General features: G+C 40.0%; 1 protein-coding gene across 3 annotated transcripts in view; it reads left to right on the top strand.

The window, feature by feature from the left end:
- Window positions 1-2,864, top strand: part of TSHR (thyroid stimulating hormone receptor) — a 75,504-nt gene extending 72,640 nt beyond the window's left edge. For all 3 annotated transcript variants that reach the window (XM_009895893.1, XM_009895892.1, XM_009895891.1), the window contains one exon: window positions 1,454-2,864. In XM_009895893.1, coding sequence (XP_009894195.1) covers window positions 1,454-2,864 — 1,411 coding nt within the window. The remainder of the gene's footprint in view (window positions 1-1,453) is intronic.
- Window positions 2,865-14,955: the final 12,091 nt, after the last annotated feature.

The following is a 14,955-nucleotide window of genomic DNA, read 5'->3' as shown; positions in this document are numbered from 1 at the left end:
CATTCTTTGAAACAGATTACAATTTCAAAGTGAAAGAAGAAAGAATTTTTGATATAACAATTTTTAGGACCTTTTGCAACAGCTCCTCCTTTTGTTGAGCCCAGAATTGAAGGGAAAGAAAATGAAAGGGTAATGTGCTATATAACACAGAATGTGCTGTAGCAAAGACTGGAAAAAAGAAGTTTGGGAGGGGTTATAGCCTCATATATCATACATTTTCTAACTGAAAAGCTCAGAATAAATTATTCTGTAATAACCTTGTAGACAGATTATTTCTAATTCCATTTCAGCAGGATTTCCGGCCTCCCATCAGAACAGATGCTGATAGCTTTTGGAAATAAAAAATACATTTATAGATGTCCTGATGCAAAACAGCAACTCGTGCTGGGAGGAGGGAAGGGGGATGACTTACTGTGATTAGCAGTAGAATTTTACTGCAGAATGCAAATCCATTGTAAATTTCTCCGAAGTTTGATAAGGTTTAGAGAATTCTCATCCAGGCCAGGCCTGATTTCCTTTAGGAAGACAGCCCCAGTCTTCAGTATTGAAGTATTTGTGGTTGGAATGCATAGTATTTTAAAAATATGCTATGACAAGTATATGAATTATTCAATAATAAACTCAAAAAGCAGTAACATTCACAATTACAGTGGACTGGAAAAGCGAGAACAGAAATAAAACAGAGGAGTGGAGAGATTCAAAACCTGAACAGGAAGAATGTGCAGAAAGAACCCAGCATAATCTAATGACTGAAAGAAACAAGTATTTGTATGCCTGTGAATCGTATGCAATCTCAAATGCATATACAAAGATTGTAAGCAATCTTGAATTCTACACACCTGGAAATAAGAAACACTAAATTTTATGTGACAGTGGATCACAGTGATCAAAAACATTGATGCCAAATTGCAATTTTTTTCCCAGTAAAAAGCATGAACAATTTTCAACTACAAATACAGGTGCATGACACTGAAGCACATGATTCCCAACCACTACACTGCTAGTTAGCTGTAAAGCACCTACAGGAAATATACAGAATAGAAATTAAAATTATGGAAGTTCTGGGAGAAATTTATTTGTGAGCAAAAATGAAAAGGAAAGTAATACTGTGTGTATTATCTAAGAAATTATAAACAGCAGATAAAAGTCTTGTCACCTACTAAGAAAGCAGATCCTAAGAAGGAAGAGGGATTATGGATGCTGAACAAGCCAAATTACTACTGGGGATAGCTCATAGCAACAGAGAAAGGAAAAACATAGTTTAAAAAAAAGCCCAGAAATGCTCGAGCTTATTGTTCACGATGCATTCTGTGAACAGAAATATATCTGATCACATTCTTATAGCTACGCTTTCATTCATGGTGATTTGCTTTTGAAGTGTTCCCTTTCTTTACTCACTGCACTCCAGTCAGACCATAAAGGCCAGCAGTGATTTCCCCCTCTACTCTTTCAGAATCCTGGAGTATCTGACATGTAACCAGAGCAGCAGTCACAGCTTTCGTAAGAGAAGATCAGCCAAAACTCTCAGAGGTCCATTTTACAAAGATTATGCAGAAGAATACACAGACCACACCGATACTGTGTATGACAAAACCACCAAGTTCACAAATTTTCATGAAAATTCCCATTATTACATTTTTTTGGAAGAGCACGGAGAAGGAAATCTTGGGTTTGGCCAAGAGCTCAAGAACCCTCAAATGGAAGATGTCCAGACCTTTGACAGTCATTATGACTATCCTGTCTGCGGAGGCAATGAAGATGTAATATGCACTCCAGAACCTGATGACTTTAACCCCTGTGAGGATATAATGGGATATCAATTTCTGAGGATTGTGGTGTGGTTTGTGAACCTGCTGGCCATCCTAGGTAACATTTTCGTTCTTTTCATCCTTGTCACCAGCCATTATAAACTGACCGTACCACGCTTTCTGATGTGTAACTTGGCCTTTGCGGATTTTTGCATGGGGTTATACCTCCTCCTGATCGCTTCAGTGGACCTCCACACCAGGTCAGAGTACTATAACCACGCTATAGAGTGGCAGACTGGGCCTGGCTGCAACACAGCTGGCTTTTTCACAGTCTTTGCTAGTGAACTTTCTGTATACACTCTGACTGTGATCACCCTAGAGCGCTGGTATGCCATCACTTTTGCCATGCGCCCAGATCGAAAGATTCGCCTCCGGCACGCTTTGGTTATCATGCTGGGAGGGTGGTTCTCCTGCTTTCTTCTTGCCCTTTTGCCACTTGTTGGCGTCAGCAGCTATAGCAAAGTCAGCATCTGCTTGCCTATGGACACTGAAACACCGGTGGCTGAAGCCTACGTTGTCTTCGTTTTAATATGCAACATTATTGCTTTTGTCATCATTTGTGCCTGCTACATTAAAATCTATGTAACTGTGCGAAACCCTCAGTACAAGTCAGGGGACAAAGACACCAAAATTGCCAAGCGGATGGCTGTGTTGATTTTCACTGACTTTCTGTGCATGGCTCCCATCTCTTTCCATGCTCTATCTGCCATTATGAACAAGCCATTGATAACTGTCACCAATTCCAAGATTTTGCTGGTACTCTTCTACCCACTCAATTCTTGTGCCAACCCCTTTCTTTATGCTATTTTCACCAAAGCTTTCCGAAGAGATGTGTTTATCCTGCTAAGCAAGTTTGGTATATGTGAGCATCAGGCTCAAATCTACAGAGGTCAGACAATCTCAGCCAAAAACAGCAGTGGCTCTTATGGGCAGAGAATCAGCCGAGGGATAGGTCAGATTCCCACAAGCATTCAAGACCCAGTCAACGATTACCTTCCTGCTGTGACAATGCAGAACCAAATTCTCATGGAAGAATGCAAGCAAACTGAGCTATAACATCTCAAAGTATCACAGCCACAATCTGGTCAAGAGGTGGTTGTGCACACAGTGAATTGAGCGAGAAGATAACACATTCTCCACATCCTTTTTCCCCTGCCTATCCTTTGTGATGTCTGAAACTACCTTCAAAGCGGTCTTCTTTTAGACAAGTCACTCATTTGAACCACCTGTCTCACGCTGTTATCAGTGCAGGTCAAAAGATACTGTTCTGATTATAATGGCTGAAGTAGACGTGAATGCTCTATCTACACAGGGAAATTAATAAACTCAGCAAATATGACATATACCCTCATCTAAAAAATTTAAGAAAGCAGGAGACCAAGCATAACACTTGGGGGTACTTGTATGACTAAAAAAAGGACATAATTTTTTATAATTAAGATGAAATGAAAAAAAAATACTAAAGGTTGAAGTTCTCAAATGCCAACTGCCTATGTGTCAAAAAGTTCAATTGGTTTTCTAATAGCGAATTTCTAAAACTTCCACAAGGGCCTAAAATGGAACAGATTCCTTCTGCTTCTGCCATCCTAACCTAAAACGAAGCTCATCTTTTGTTTGCAGTTCTTGGTTTAGTTGAGCGAGGTGGGAAAAGAAGTCTCTTCATATTGCCTTTATAGTGGTAAAAGGCAAACGACACTGATTTTGTGGCTGTTCATAAGATAACATGTAAGAAACATGAGGGCATTTGTCTTTGTGCGCTGCAAAAATTCACAGAATCACAGAATAGCAGGGGTCGGAAGGGACCTCTAGAGATCATGTAGTCCAACCCCCCTGCTAAAGCAGGTTTACCTACAGCAGGTTGCAGAGGATGGCATCCAGAAGGGTTTTGAATATCTCCACAGAAGGACACTCCACAACCTCTCTGGGCAGCCTGTTCCAGTGCTCTGTCACCCTCAAAGTAAAGAAGTTTTTCCTCATGTTCAGATGGAACTTCCTGTGTTTCAGTTTGTACCCGTTGCCGCTTGTGTTGTCACTGAGCACCACTGAAAAGAGTCTGGCCCCATCCTCTTGACACCCGCCCTTTAGATATTTGTAAGTGTAGATAAGATCTCTTCTCAGTCATCTTTTCTCCAGACTAAACAGACCCACATCTGTCAGCCTTTCCTCATAAAGAGAGATGTTCCAGTCCCCTGATCATCTTCGTAGCCCTCTGCTGGACACTCTCCAGTAGTTCCTTGTCTTTCTTGAACTGGGGACCCCAGAACTGGACACAATACTCCAGATGTGGTCTCACCAGGGCAGAGTAGAGGGGGAGGAGAACCTCCCTTGACCACATTCTTCTTAATGCACCCAGGATACCGTTGGCCTTCTTGGCCACAAGGGTGCATTGCGGGCTCATAATGAACTTGTTGTCCACCAAGACTCCCAGGCTCTCCGCAGAGCTGCTTTCCAGCAGGTCAGCCCGTAACTTGTACTGGTGCAAGGGGTTATTCCTCCCTAGGTGCAGGGCCCTACACTTGCCGTCGTTGAACTTCATTAGGTTCCTCTCCACCCATCTCTCTAGCTTGTCTAGGTCTTGCTGAATGGCAGCACAGCCTTCTGCTGTGTCAGACACTCCTCCAAGCTTTGTATCATAAGCAAACTTGCTGAGGATACACTCTGTCTCCTCATCCAGGTCATTGATGAATATGTTGAACAAAACCGGACCCAGTAATGACCCCTGGGGAAGACCGCTAGTTACAGGCCTCCAACTAGGCTCTGCGCCACTGGTCACAACCCTCTGAACTCTGCCATTCAGCCAGTTCTCAATCCACCGCACTGTCCACTCATCTCACCCACATTACCTATAAGGATGTTATGGGAGATAGTGTGAAAAGCCTTGCTGAAGTCAACATCCACTGCTCTCCCCTCATCTGCCCAGCCAGTCATGCCATCATAGAAGGCTATCAGATTGCGCAAGCATGGTTTCCCCTTGGTGAATCCATGTTGACCACTCCTGATAACCTTTCTTTTCCTCCACATGCTTAGAGATGACATCCAGAACAAGCTATTCCATCACCTTTCCAGGGATTCCTTACTATCATTGTCTCACTTTTTGTTAAACCTTCTTAGGAGGTAGTTTAGTTTGAATTTGTTTTGAAGACCAGTCTACCCAGTCAAGTTAATGACGTTTGTATCATTCTGATGCCTGAAACTTAAGATTGTACTAAATTTTCTCCCAACTACCCATTCTTTACCTGACTCCAGTACTAATTAATCTGAGTGTGTTTATTACTTTAACACTCTGCAACTGCAGCTTTCTCACCACTACTGCTACCCCTACTTACCCCTCCCCTACAGGGCTACTATGACTTTCCCTTTAGCACTTGCTATGTTGAGCTGCCTCAAATTTACACTTCGACAAAGGGAGTGGATCGTGCTTTCGGGTTACTTCATGCCCTTCCGTTACTAAATTGAAGGCTAACCGCTAGCTCCTCCAATGTGTTTTAAAAACATCTCTTCCTCTTGTAGTGAGATGTGTTATCTGCCTTTTGTAATGTCTGCAGTACGACTGCATGAACCACACGGTTAGCTTCTGATTGGCCATAGCCTATCTGTAGCTTAGACATATACTCCACAATGTGCTTAAGGAAATCCAAGCTCAGATACAAGGAACAACCCACAGCAGGTTTTGACAGCAGGATCAGACCTGTTCTCAGCCAGCTATAGAGACTGTAAGCTCCAACTCTGTAGGACTGCTACCAAGACTGCATTGATCATTTCGCCCACCTATTTGGAAGGCTTACCATGAGAATGGAGAATATTGGGTGCAACTTTGCCTTCAGGTAGATATTTTAAAGTTCATTTTGTAATATCGATACTGTTTTTAATGGAATTATAGTCTTTGAGGAATTGTAATTAAATTGAACAGACAATAGTCAGATCTTATATAAATGTGGGTTAGCAGTATCTAGGAAAACGTAACGGTAGAGCCCTTCAAACTGCTACCTACTGCAGCTGGAAATTGCATGATTGCAAATGCCATGTGCATACTCCAATTCAAACTCAATTTGATTCCATATTCCTGATCATAAGTGGAGTGCTGCTTCAGTGAGCAGAAACAAGGGCCCAGATTCACTAACTCTGTGAGATGGTCTCATGAAAAAGAAAATATTTTATTCCGTCATTGTTAATGCCATTAAAAATCTACAATATCGCATTATAGCTTAATTTAGCTGCCTGTTTTAGGGAGGGGCATGCTTCCATTTTTGGTTGATTCTCAGCAAACCAAAACTGTTGAAACCCATGCAAATATTAATTTATGACCTCCTCGTCTGTGATCTGGACTCAGCCAGTGTTAATGAGAAACATAAAGGTCACTTCTTAAGTGTGCAGATCAGCAAAATTTCCTACTCTTGAAACAGCTGCATTTGGAACGCTCTGGCTCTGTCAGAGTCCCATACAAAATGCGTTATGTTGAGATACAACCCCCGCCTCATGTTCTGCCACCCTTCTGATACTGGAATAATCATTACAGGGAGGAAAAAGTTTCCTGAGTGCCTTTATTTAGTATCTCAGCAGCAGCTAAGACAAGCAAATTCTAATGGACAAACTACATTTATGCTAACAGACTTCATTGATACTAGTGTACCAGTGGAAAAGAAAATCCAAGCCTGATTCGTGCTCTTTTTCAGAGAGAGAGGAAAGACTAAATCAACATTTATTTTAAAAGTGCTTTTAAAAGAAACATGGATTACTTATTTAAAACCTATTTTTACCTTAAAACAAACCAGAATATTTGTTCCATGGAAACTAGTAGTAGGACATTGGCAAGATGTAGTGCGTTGGACTGACTGCAGTATGCTTTTGAATTAATACAGCTGTTTGCTGTTACTAATGGATGACTGATATATTTACGCATTACTGAACTTCTGTATCTCCCATCACCGCATATATTTTTGTCTATTAAAAGAATTCTGTGATATTGCCTTTATGAACAAAGTTTGATATTTCTGGTTTATGTCTTGCATATTCCTTCTTGTGTTTAACTTGGTAAAAAGTATTTTAAAAGCTATTGGAAAGATCCAGGCAACAGACTTTAAATAATTTATTTGCCAGAATTTTTCTTGTAAATGTTTGTATCCTATAGATATTCTCTTCCATTTCTGCTCTGATCAGTCCCTTCAGCCATATTCAGTTTTGTGTATACCGTTACATAATACTTGCTATTTTAAACCTGTCTCAGCAAGGTGTATTATTTCTGGCATTCAGTACATATTTTCTCTAGAATACTTTAGAAATAATGCAGAGCATTGGAATAAAATGTTTTGTTTGAAACTGTAAGAGGCTCAATAAGTTTTTTCTGAAGGTTTTAAAATATTTTTCCTATAAAAGAAGTTAATACTATTTTTCTTGTGCTCAACTTCATCGTTCTCCTTGGCTGGCCTGCAGCCAGAAACACTGACCACACGACATGCTGTGGGACAGAGGTTTTAGGTTTTTCCCCACCACCAGCTGGGAAAGGGATGTCCTAAATGGTCATCTCAGAGCAGCAAGGATGGAAAGGAACCATAGTAGTACTGCTGAGCTCTGGGCTTCCAAAACCATCATTAATTACTTTCAAGATAATCAGAAGAATCACCTAACAGCCGTGAGGTCCTCTTCAGAAGACTAAATCTGGAATCTGATCTTTTTCATTCTCCTTTCTAAACCTAATGTGTATGTGACAGTCACAGTGACTAAGGATTGGACATTTCATGAGAAAACACTCATGCAGCAAGAACTTTGTGCGGTGGAGAGACTCTACTGCAGGAATTCTCAGAATAACTAAATGAATCTGCCCATATGCAACCTCACAGAAGATCCCTCCCTCCCACTAGGTCTTCCCTCAGAGCAAATGTCCCTTGTCTTGTATTTGCCAAAACTTATGCTGCCAAATTTTATGTTCAGTAATTTTCATCAGTGGAGGAAAAAAAAAAGTGATTGTTTGTGCTGTATGGATCCTTGCATTACCTGGAAAAATCCACATGAGGTACAACTCCCACTGCTGAAAACTGTCAAAGTGATCACATATCAGTTAACTCTTGACATACCTTCCCTGTCCCAAAAAACTCCGCTGACTTCAGTATCTGTGCACCTTGCCACTGCCTGTAATCGTGCTTCCCTCCTACATGAAGCTTTTGGGGTGCAAGGAAAGCTTTTTCTCAGTCGCAGATGCTAACTGACATCAGCTAGGACAATTAAGCTTATAGGCAAGAAGAAAATCCAAGGGGCCAACAAGGAATAAATAGTTCTTTCTAGGAGGCCTATGCTGTTCAGTATGCACATAAGGGACCTGGAAAAAGGAGTGAACAGTAAGATAAAGTTTGCCATAATATTAAGATATTCAGAGCAATAAGAAAAACAGATGGCTATGAAGAACTGTACAAAGACTTGTTAAGACTGAATGACTGACAAGAGGAATTCAGTGTAGATAAAGTGATTCACATGGTAAAAAAAAAGGCAAATTGACATCTTAAATGATGTGCTTTGAGCTGACAATCCCAATTCAGGAACAAGAACTTCGGGGTACAGTAGGTAAGTCCATGAAAATAGCAGTTTATGCTTCCCAGAGATCAAAAAAGCAAATCAAGTTATATTATTGGAAAACGAGCAGAACATAAAACCTTTAATTATTGTATCACTGTAGAAATCTGCACCTTGAATAATATAGCTCTGCAACGGAAAAACAATATAATAGAACTCGAAAAGTTTCAGAGTAGGGCAGCAAGGAGAATGAAAGGCTTGGAGGTACAGCTGAGGAATCACTAAGTAAAGCAGTACCCCTCGGACTAGAAGGGAGGTGACAAAGCTTGATGAAGTCATGAGCAGGCTGGAGTAGCCGAGTTACTGAACTTCCTGCCAAACGCTGCTGCGGGTAATAAAGTTTACATGGGTTTATGGACAGACTGAGAATTCATGCAAGAGAAAGAAGTCGTGCTGTGGAAAAATACTAAAAACACAAAACCTGTCTGTCTCAGGATGCTTCTGAACTGTGAATATATGGCAGATGGGAGGGAGTACTTGGGGGTGGTAACATACATGCTTGCCTATTCTTTTATGCTTCGCTTGCCACACACCTTTAGCAGCTATCAGGGTCAGGATTCTGGCATAGATGGAATTCTGCTCTGTTCCATGGCAGCCACTCTTCTTCTGTTCAAGCAGTTTTCCTATTCAGACTGCAAAGACAGCTTCAACTGCATCTTCCTTCAGCAGGCCTAACCACAGTGCCCATATAGATAAAGAAATCCAGCCGAGTGAAGAATAGCACGTCCCCTGTTCACAGCACTACCTCAATGGATTTGACCTCAGGGCTCAAGTGAAAGGGCAGAGGGTAGCTGCCTTCTCTCAAAACCCTGCACAGAGATGGGAAGAGCCAATGTTACCACTCTTCGTGGCTTTGCCTGACTCTGAGATTTCAGACCGGAGAACAGAAAATCCTGTTTCGGGGTGGCAGAGAATGCCATTATTTTCTCCACATAAACTTCTGTGATTCTATTTGCATATTTGGTGGTAATATATATATTATGAGAGATTTCTTCATTCTTAGACACTGTAGAAAAAAGCTGTAAAGTTGAGCCGGAGCCTTTGCTATGAGGACTTGGAACTTTCTCAGAGCAATTTTATTTAAACTGGCTACAGCTGACCTCTGCTAGTCTGCTCTCTACCTATAGAGATACGTGGGGTTTTTACTGAGTAGGCATCTGTTCTAGATGATACCATCTGCAACAGGTCAACTATAGTCAAAGTAAAGCAAACCCTGCTATGGTATCCTGGAATCTGAAAACAGCACAAGGAATAAAAGGTAAATTTCAAATCACTACCATAGCATTTTGGTTTATTAACATAAATGAAATGCACTCGTTTCCTTTCGTGCTGGGTAATTTAAATATTAATGCTCACAGCACAGCCTTTGGAAAATCTGTACCAAAAAAAACCCTTAAAAAGTTAAGTTTGATTTGAGCAGACCTCCTATGCTTGTGTTAAAATGAACCAAACCCTCCCTTCCAGGCTGCTTGGCCAGGCTGTTGAGTATAGCAGCATGTTCTGTATTGTTTTTCTAACAGATGCCAGGCATCCTCACTCTAGGATGAGTACCACCAAGTAATCAAATATTTTTGGGGTTGCAGTTAAAATTGGAAGGGTGAGGCACAAAATTAGTTGGATATCATGCCTTTCCATTATGTGCTCCACTCCTTCTTGGTAGGGATTCTGAAAACATATGACATTATACTGCATTTTGATGTAGGCTTTGTGCACTAAGGCACAAGGTGTTGAAGGGCCATCATCATGTCCTGGAACAAAATATGGTTAAGAGGTCGTAGTGACGCACACCGAGAGATTCTGACAGCATCGTCAACCTAGAACTCACAATGGTTCAATAATACATCTGCATAAAGCTGAAATACTTTTGATGTGCTTAGTCACTTCCATCTGACCCAACTTATTTTTGTACAACTAGAAATCATGATGTGAAAGTGAACAAATGGAGGCCCTATGAGGTCAATACGCAGAGTGTTTCACCAGCGTAACCATCAGTTCTAACTTCCCATCCCTATCCCGCACCTATCCCTCCATGCACACACATTGGTACGAACTGGCACAGTACCTCAAATTATCAGGTTCTCAGATTAGACAGGATACTAATCCTGTGAAAATTTGCAATTTTTGTAACTGCCGGTTCTTATTTTCCATCCTGAAAATATTGGGTAACCATTCCAAAACACGGAAAAGCCTCATCAACTGTAGCACAGGACTTGGACCCCACTGGGGCCATCCTGAACTTCCTCCTTCCAAGAGTTTACCATCTGCAGGATTAATTTGAATCAACATGAATTTTACCCTGGTTTTCGGTAGCAGCTTTCTGTGCTGTCCTGATTATATGCAATGCCAAGTCTTGTATGTATGGTCATTTGCAGTCATACTTCTACTGTTGCACACCTGTGCCATTCAGTTGAAGCTCACAAAGCTTCGTTAATTCATTAGAGGATGCACAGCACACTCGTTTTGGTTCTCAGCTATCCACTGCACAGCTGTGATGAGGACCATCTCTTCCGAGTTCTCTATTTTTCTTCACTCTTTTAAGGAGTGAAATCTGTTGTGAGCATCAACTTCATTCACAACACATATCTAAGAGCTCACTGAACGGTCAGTACAAAGTGATTGGAACTGTTGGATTGTTACTTGTGTATATACTGTGACACTTTTTACAAGACCTACTTTGCTGCCAAGCAGAGCCTCCCTGTTGCAAACACTGAGACTGACAACTGGCTAGACTGCCAAACCCATGCTGGCTGTCTTACAGCTGAACAGTTTCAGCTAAAATGACAGTGGCTTTTCTCTGAACAGAGAAGAAAACTTACAGCACGCCCCATCTTTTGTGAAGGCAAAGCAGCAACAAATCAAACCCAAGCAGTAGCATGCGTTTTAACAAAAAAAAAAAAAACTCACTGCAAATTCCTGAGGCATTGTCTGAATGTCTGTCTTCTCCACGGCTTGTTGCTGACTGGCATATCCACGATAGCACTGAAATACCAAGCAGCACGAAGGTTGTATTTGTGTTGCATGTACAGTGCTGGTTTCAGTTTGACTGTAGTGAAAGAATTCCCTAAATCATATGTGGATTACTGCTGCTGCCTAGAGGGAGCTGTGGAAACAACAGATCAATTCTTTTTTTAGCCAGCTACAGATTTCCAATTAAACCCAGCAATGGTATGTCAGTATAAAGGAGTATAAGAAGTATATTTAGAGAAAAGGCAATTAGGAAGGGTGGCTGACGCACTGGCAGCCACCAGTGCGATGTACCTTCCCATGAATTTTTTTTTTATTCCTTACACTTCTTTTTCGACACCTAATATGTTTGCACTCTATCTTTGATTTTTTATAAAAAGTCTGGCTACCTTCCTTTATCTTTATCCTCTGAGTTCTCTCAGTTTCCCTCTTTCCAGATTCTCTTTACATCTCCTTTCTCTACTATGGAAGAAACCCCATGCCCTATTTGATTTTGATATTTAAGTTTTCCACCTGTTATCTAAAGTTATTCAAGCTACATGGCAACATAGACACAACAACCTCAGGGAGAAATTACAAACCTGTTTAAGGATATGACAATGATTTAGGACACAAAATGACAGCCAAAAGATATTCTGAATAAACGTTAACAGCAACTTGATCTGCTAAAATTAAGAACTGCTCCACTTTCCCTCTGCTCCCTCCCAAAACCAACTTAAGCGATATGTGCAGAATTATCTGCGATGTGAATGTATTTCTTCTTTAGCCAACCAATTTCTAACATCAGTAGCATCATCACTATCAAGCCATTTGTCAACTCTCTACACATAGACAGTATTTTACTAGATGCTGCTTCAATATTTTAAAATTAAAATTACTTATTAAAATCAGAGTAATTCAGTCCACAAAAAATACTGCGTCACAAATATTATTCCCAGCAGTAATGCTTTGTCTTTGTTAAAAGCTCAAACAAGGCAACCACAGAAGGAAAGAGCTTCTAACCTGCCAAAATTTGAGTTATGTGAAAATTATGCAATTCAAGACAGAACAAAACCTACAAGCTGAATTTCCACAGGGTGAATTCTGCGATACGTCCTTTTTAGAAATGCTGTACTCCCCAGAATAGTACGCTTCCCAGAAGACATTACCTGTTGAATCCGGACAGCCCACCTGGAGTCAGTTCCTCTGAGGGGAAAGGTCTGTATGAGATCCTCGGACATTGGTACGGCAGGACACGAGGAGCCCTATCTGCAGGGACCTTGCAGCAGGATTCCTAGGAGAAATGGGAATAAGCCTTTGGAAAAATCAGGAAGCCAGGTGGTTTGGCAGAAAAGAGTGCCTTCCTTATTTCGCTAGTACAAACCGTTTTCTCCATCATCAGTGAGGAAGGGGTTTTCTTTACCTTGGCATTAAATCCTGCCAGCTCCAGCACTTGTAAAGCAGCATCTCAACTCTCTTGGGATTCAAGTGTCTTCTGCTCCAGACATCTAGAGGGCTTGTCTGCAGTGCAGTTCTGCTTTATTTGGTACCTCTAGCAAAGGAAAAGCATTTCTACCTTGACAGAATCACGTATCCACATGTAACACATCTTTTGTGCTACAAGATTTTTTGATTTTTAAAATTTAATCATAGTCTTTGTTTTGAATTTGTTATTGAAATATACTTATCCAAATTGAACACTTGCTGTTTTCAATTTCAATAATCTCGTTTACAAAATTGAACTAAAAATGAAAAAAAACCCACAAAGTGTCAACCAAATACACCCAGTTATGTATTTTTTAAAACAGTTATCACTGAAAGGCATTTTAAAATATAAGGTTACCAATATCGATCTTCAGAGAGGGGGTTTTGACCTATGGATGCGAATAGGAAACTCAGTATCATTTGTAACACAAAGTGCTATTTTCAGCTATTTATTCTCTCTCCCTATATTACCTCATTATTTCAGATAACCCTCTTTAGGTCAAGCCAGGACATGCACATTTATATACTATGTAAAAAGATGTAATTGCACAGGGATTTCACACAAAAATAACTGGGAAAGTCTTCACTCCAAAGAAAAAAAAATTACATACAACAACCTTTCTGAATGTTATATAGCCACACGGAACGTCAAAAGTAGTTTAACTGCAGTTCATTTGGCTGTACTATAGATGTCATTACATCTGAAAGGATTAGAGTGGTTCTGGCATAATCCCATTAGTGGTGAAAAAAAACAAGTTTGCAAAGAGAGTGACAGAGTCTGCTCTGAAAACAAACTGCAAGACCTTCAGTCTTTAACAGAGTATTTTACAAACAAAAGCTCGTGTTAAAAAAAAAAAAAAAAACAAAAAAAAAACACCCCCAAAAAATAGAACAAAACACAAACTCCAATGCTGAAACAGTTTAAGACAAGTTGTAAGGAATGATATACGGGGACATACTGAAAGCTATGCTAATAGCCCAAGATTCTTATCCTCTCATACCTCTCCAATTAAAATAATAAAGCCATAAAGAAATCATACTGACAGGAAAAAAATGGGTATTTCTAAATATACTTGATTTTGCCAAAAAAATTTCCTTGAAATACTTTGTTCATGCCCAGCTGGGAGAGAGCAATTAACATTCACAATTATAATGTTCTCACCTTTCCTTACAGGGGTGAAATCTAGCTTTTTTACATTTGTGTTTTACTTGACTTTGCCTCTAATGTGTCACCATTCTGCTTTCCCTCCTCTTTTTAGGGTCCTTTTGAAAATATTTTTGCCAGAACAGGCCATTTTTCCAAGCTGTTTTTTTCTTACACAGTCTACAAGCTCAGGCAGTAATGATGGTTTTTAGTAAAACATCGTAATTTCTGATCCTTGTTTATCCAGAATCATCTCCAAATCCTTCTCAATTTCACAAGGCAAATTTTGTGAGAAAAGCAGTACAATTTTTTTCAGACTTGCCCAAGTGTTGAGGGCTGAAGGGCAAGAACAGTATTAGGGGGAAAAAAACCACCCTTGAGTATTAGAAAAAAAACCAACTACCCCTTATGATTCCTGCTTTGCTATACCTTTATACTACTATAGCTAAAAGATTACTCCAAAATCACTGCATTCCAAAATACAACTCCCCAATACAAGCAGTATAGCACATAGCTTACATTCTTTCTAATTATATTTAGAATTTCAAGTTCAAAACTTAGATTCAAAAATAAAGCACAAGTCATGTCTCAAGATACTGCTTTTAGCCAGGATCTAAAAAGATGTCACCTGCTTACGCTAGAATGCAATTCCGTCAAATCAGTTTCACTGGTGAAGATGAAACCTTTATGATCAGCCAGCTCTCATCTACGAACTCTGTATTTTACTTCTCGATATTGTCTTTCATTTCCATTTACAGGACTAACATCCAGATGGCACACCAAGTTATTCAACCATTTTTGTCTCAAGACCTAAGTCTCAAGTTACCATAGGGAGAAAATTCTACAATAAATATGGAAGTCTGGCTTCAAGATTAAAATATGAAATTTTTTTATAATGTTGTGATGATGTTAAATGGAAAGTCTAAAAGGCAAACTCAGCTACTGGGTGACGACAGTGAAGTTACCTGCGATGAAAATAAATTCAGATTCTTCAGTGTTATTATGTAATAG

Source organism: Charadrius vociferus, unplaced genomic scaffold (assembly GCF_000708025.1).
Source record: "Charadrius vociferus isolate BGI_N301 unplaced genomic scaffold, ASM70802v2 scaffold102, whole genome shotgun sequence".
NCBI classification, from domain to species: Eukaryota; Metazoa; Chordata; class Aves; order Charadriiformes; family Charadriidae; genus Charadrius; species Charadrius vociferus.
Note: the sequence above shows the minus strand (reverse complement) of the source record. Positions and strands in the feature narration are given on the sequence as shown.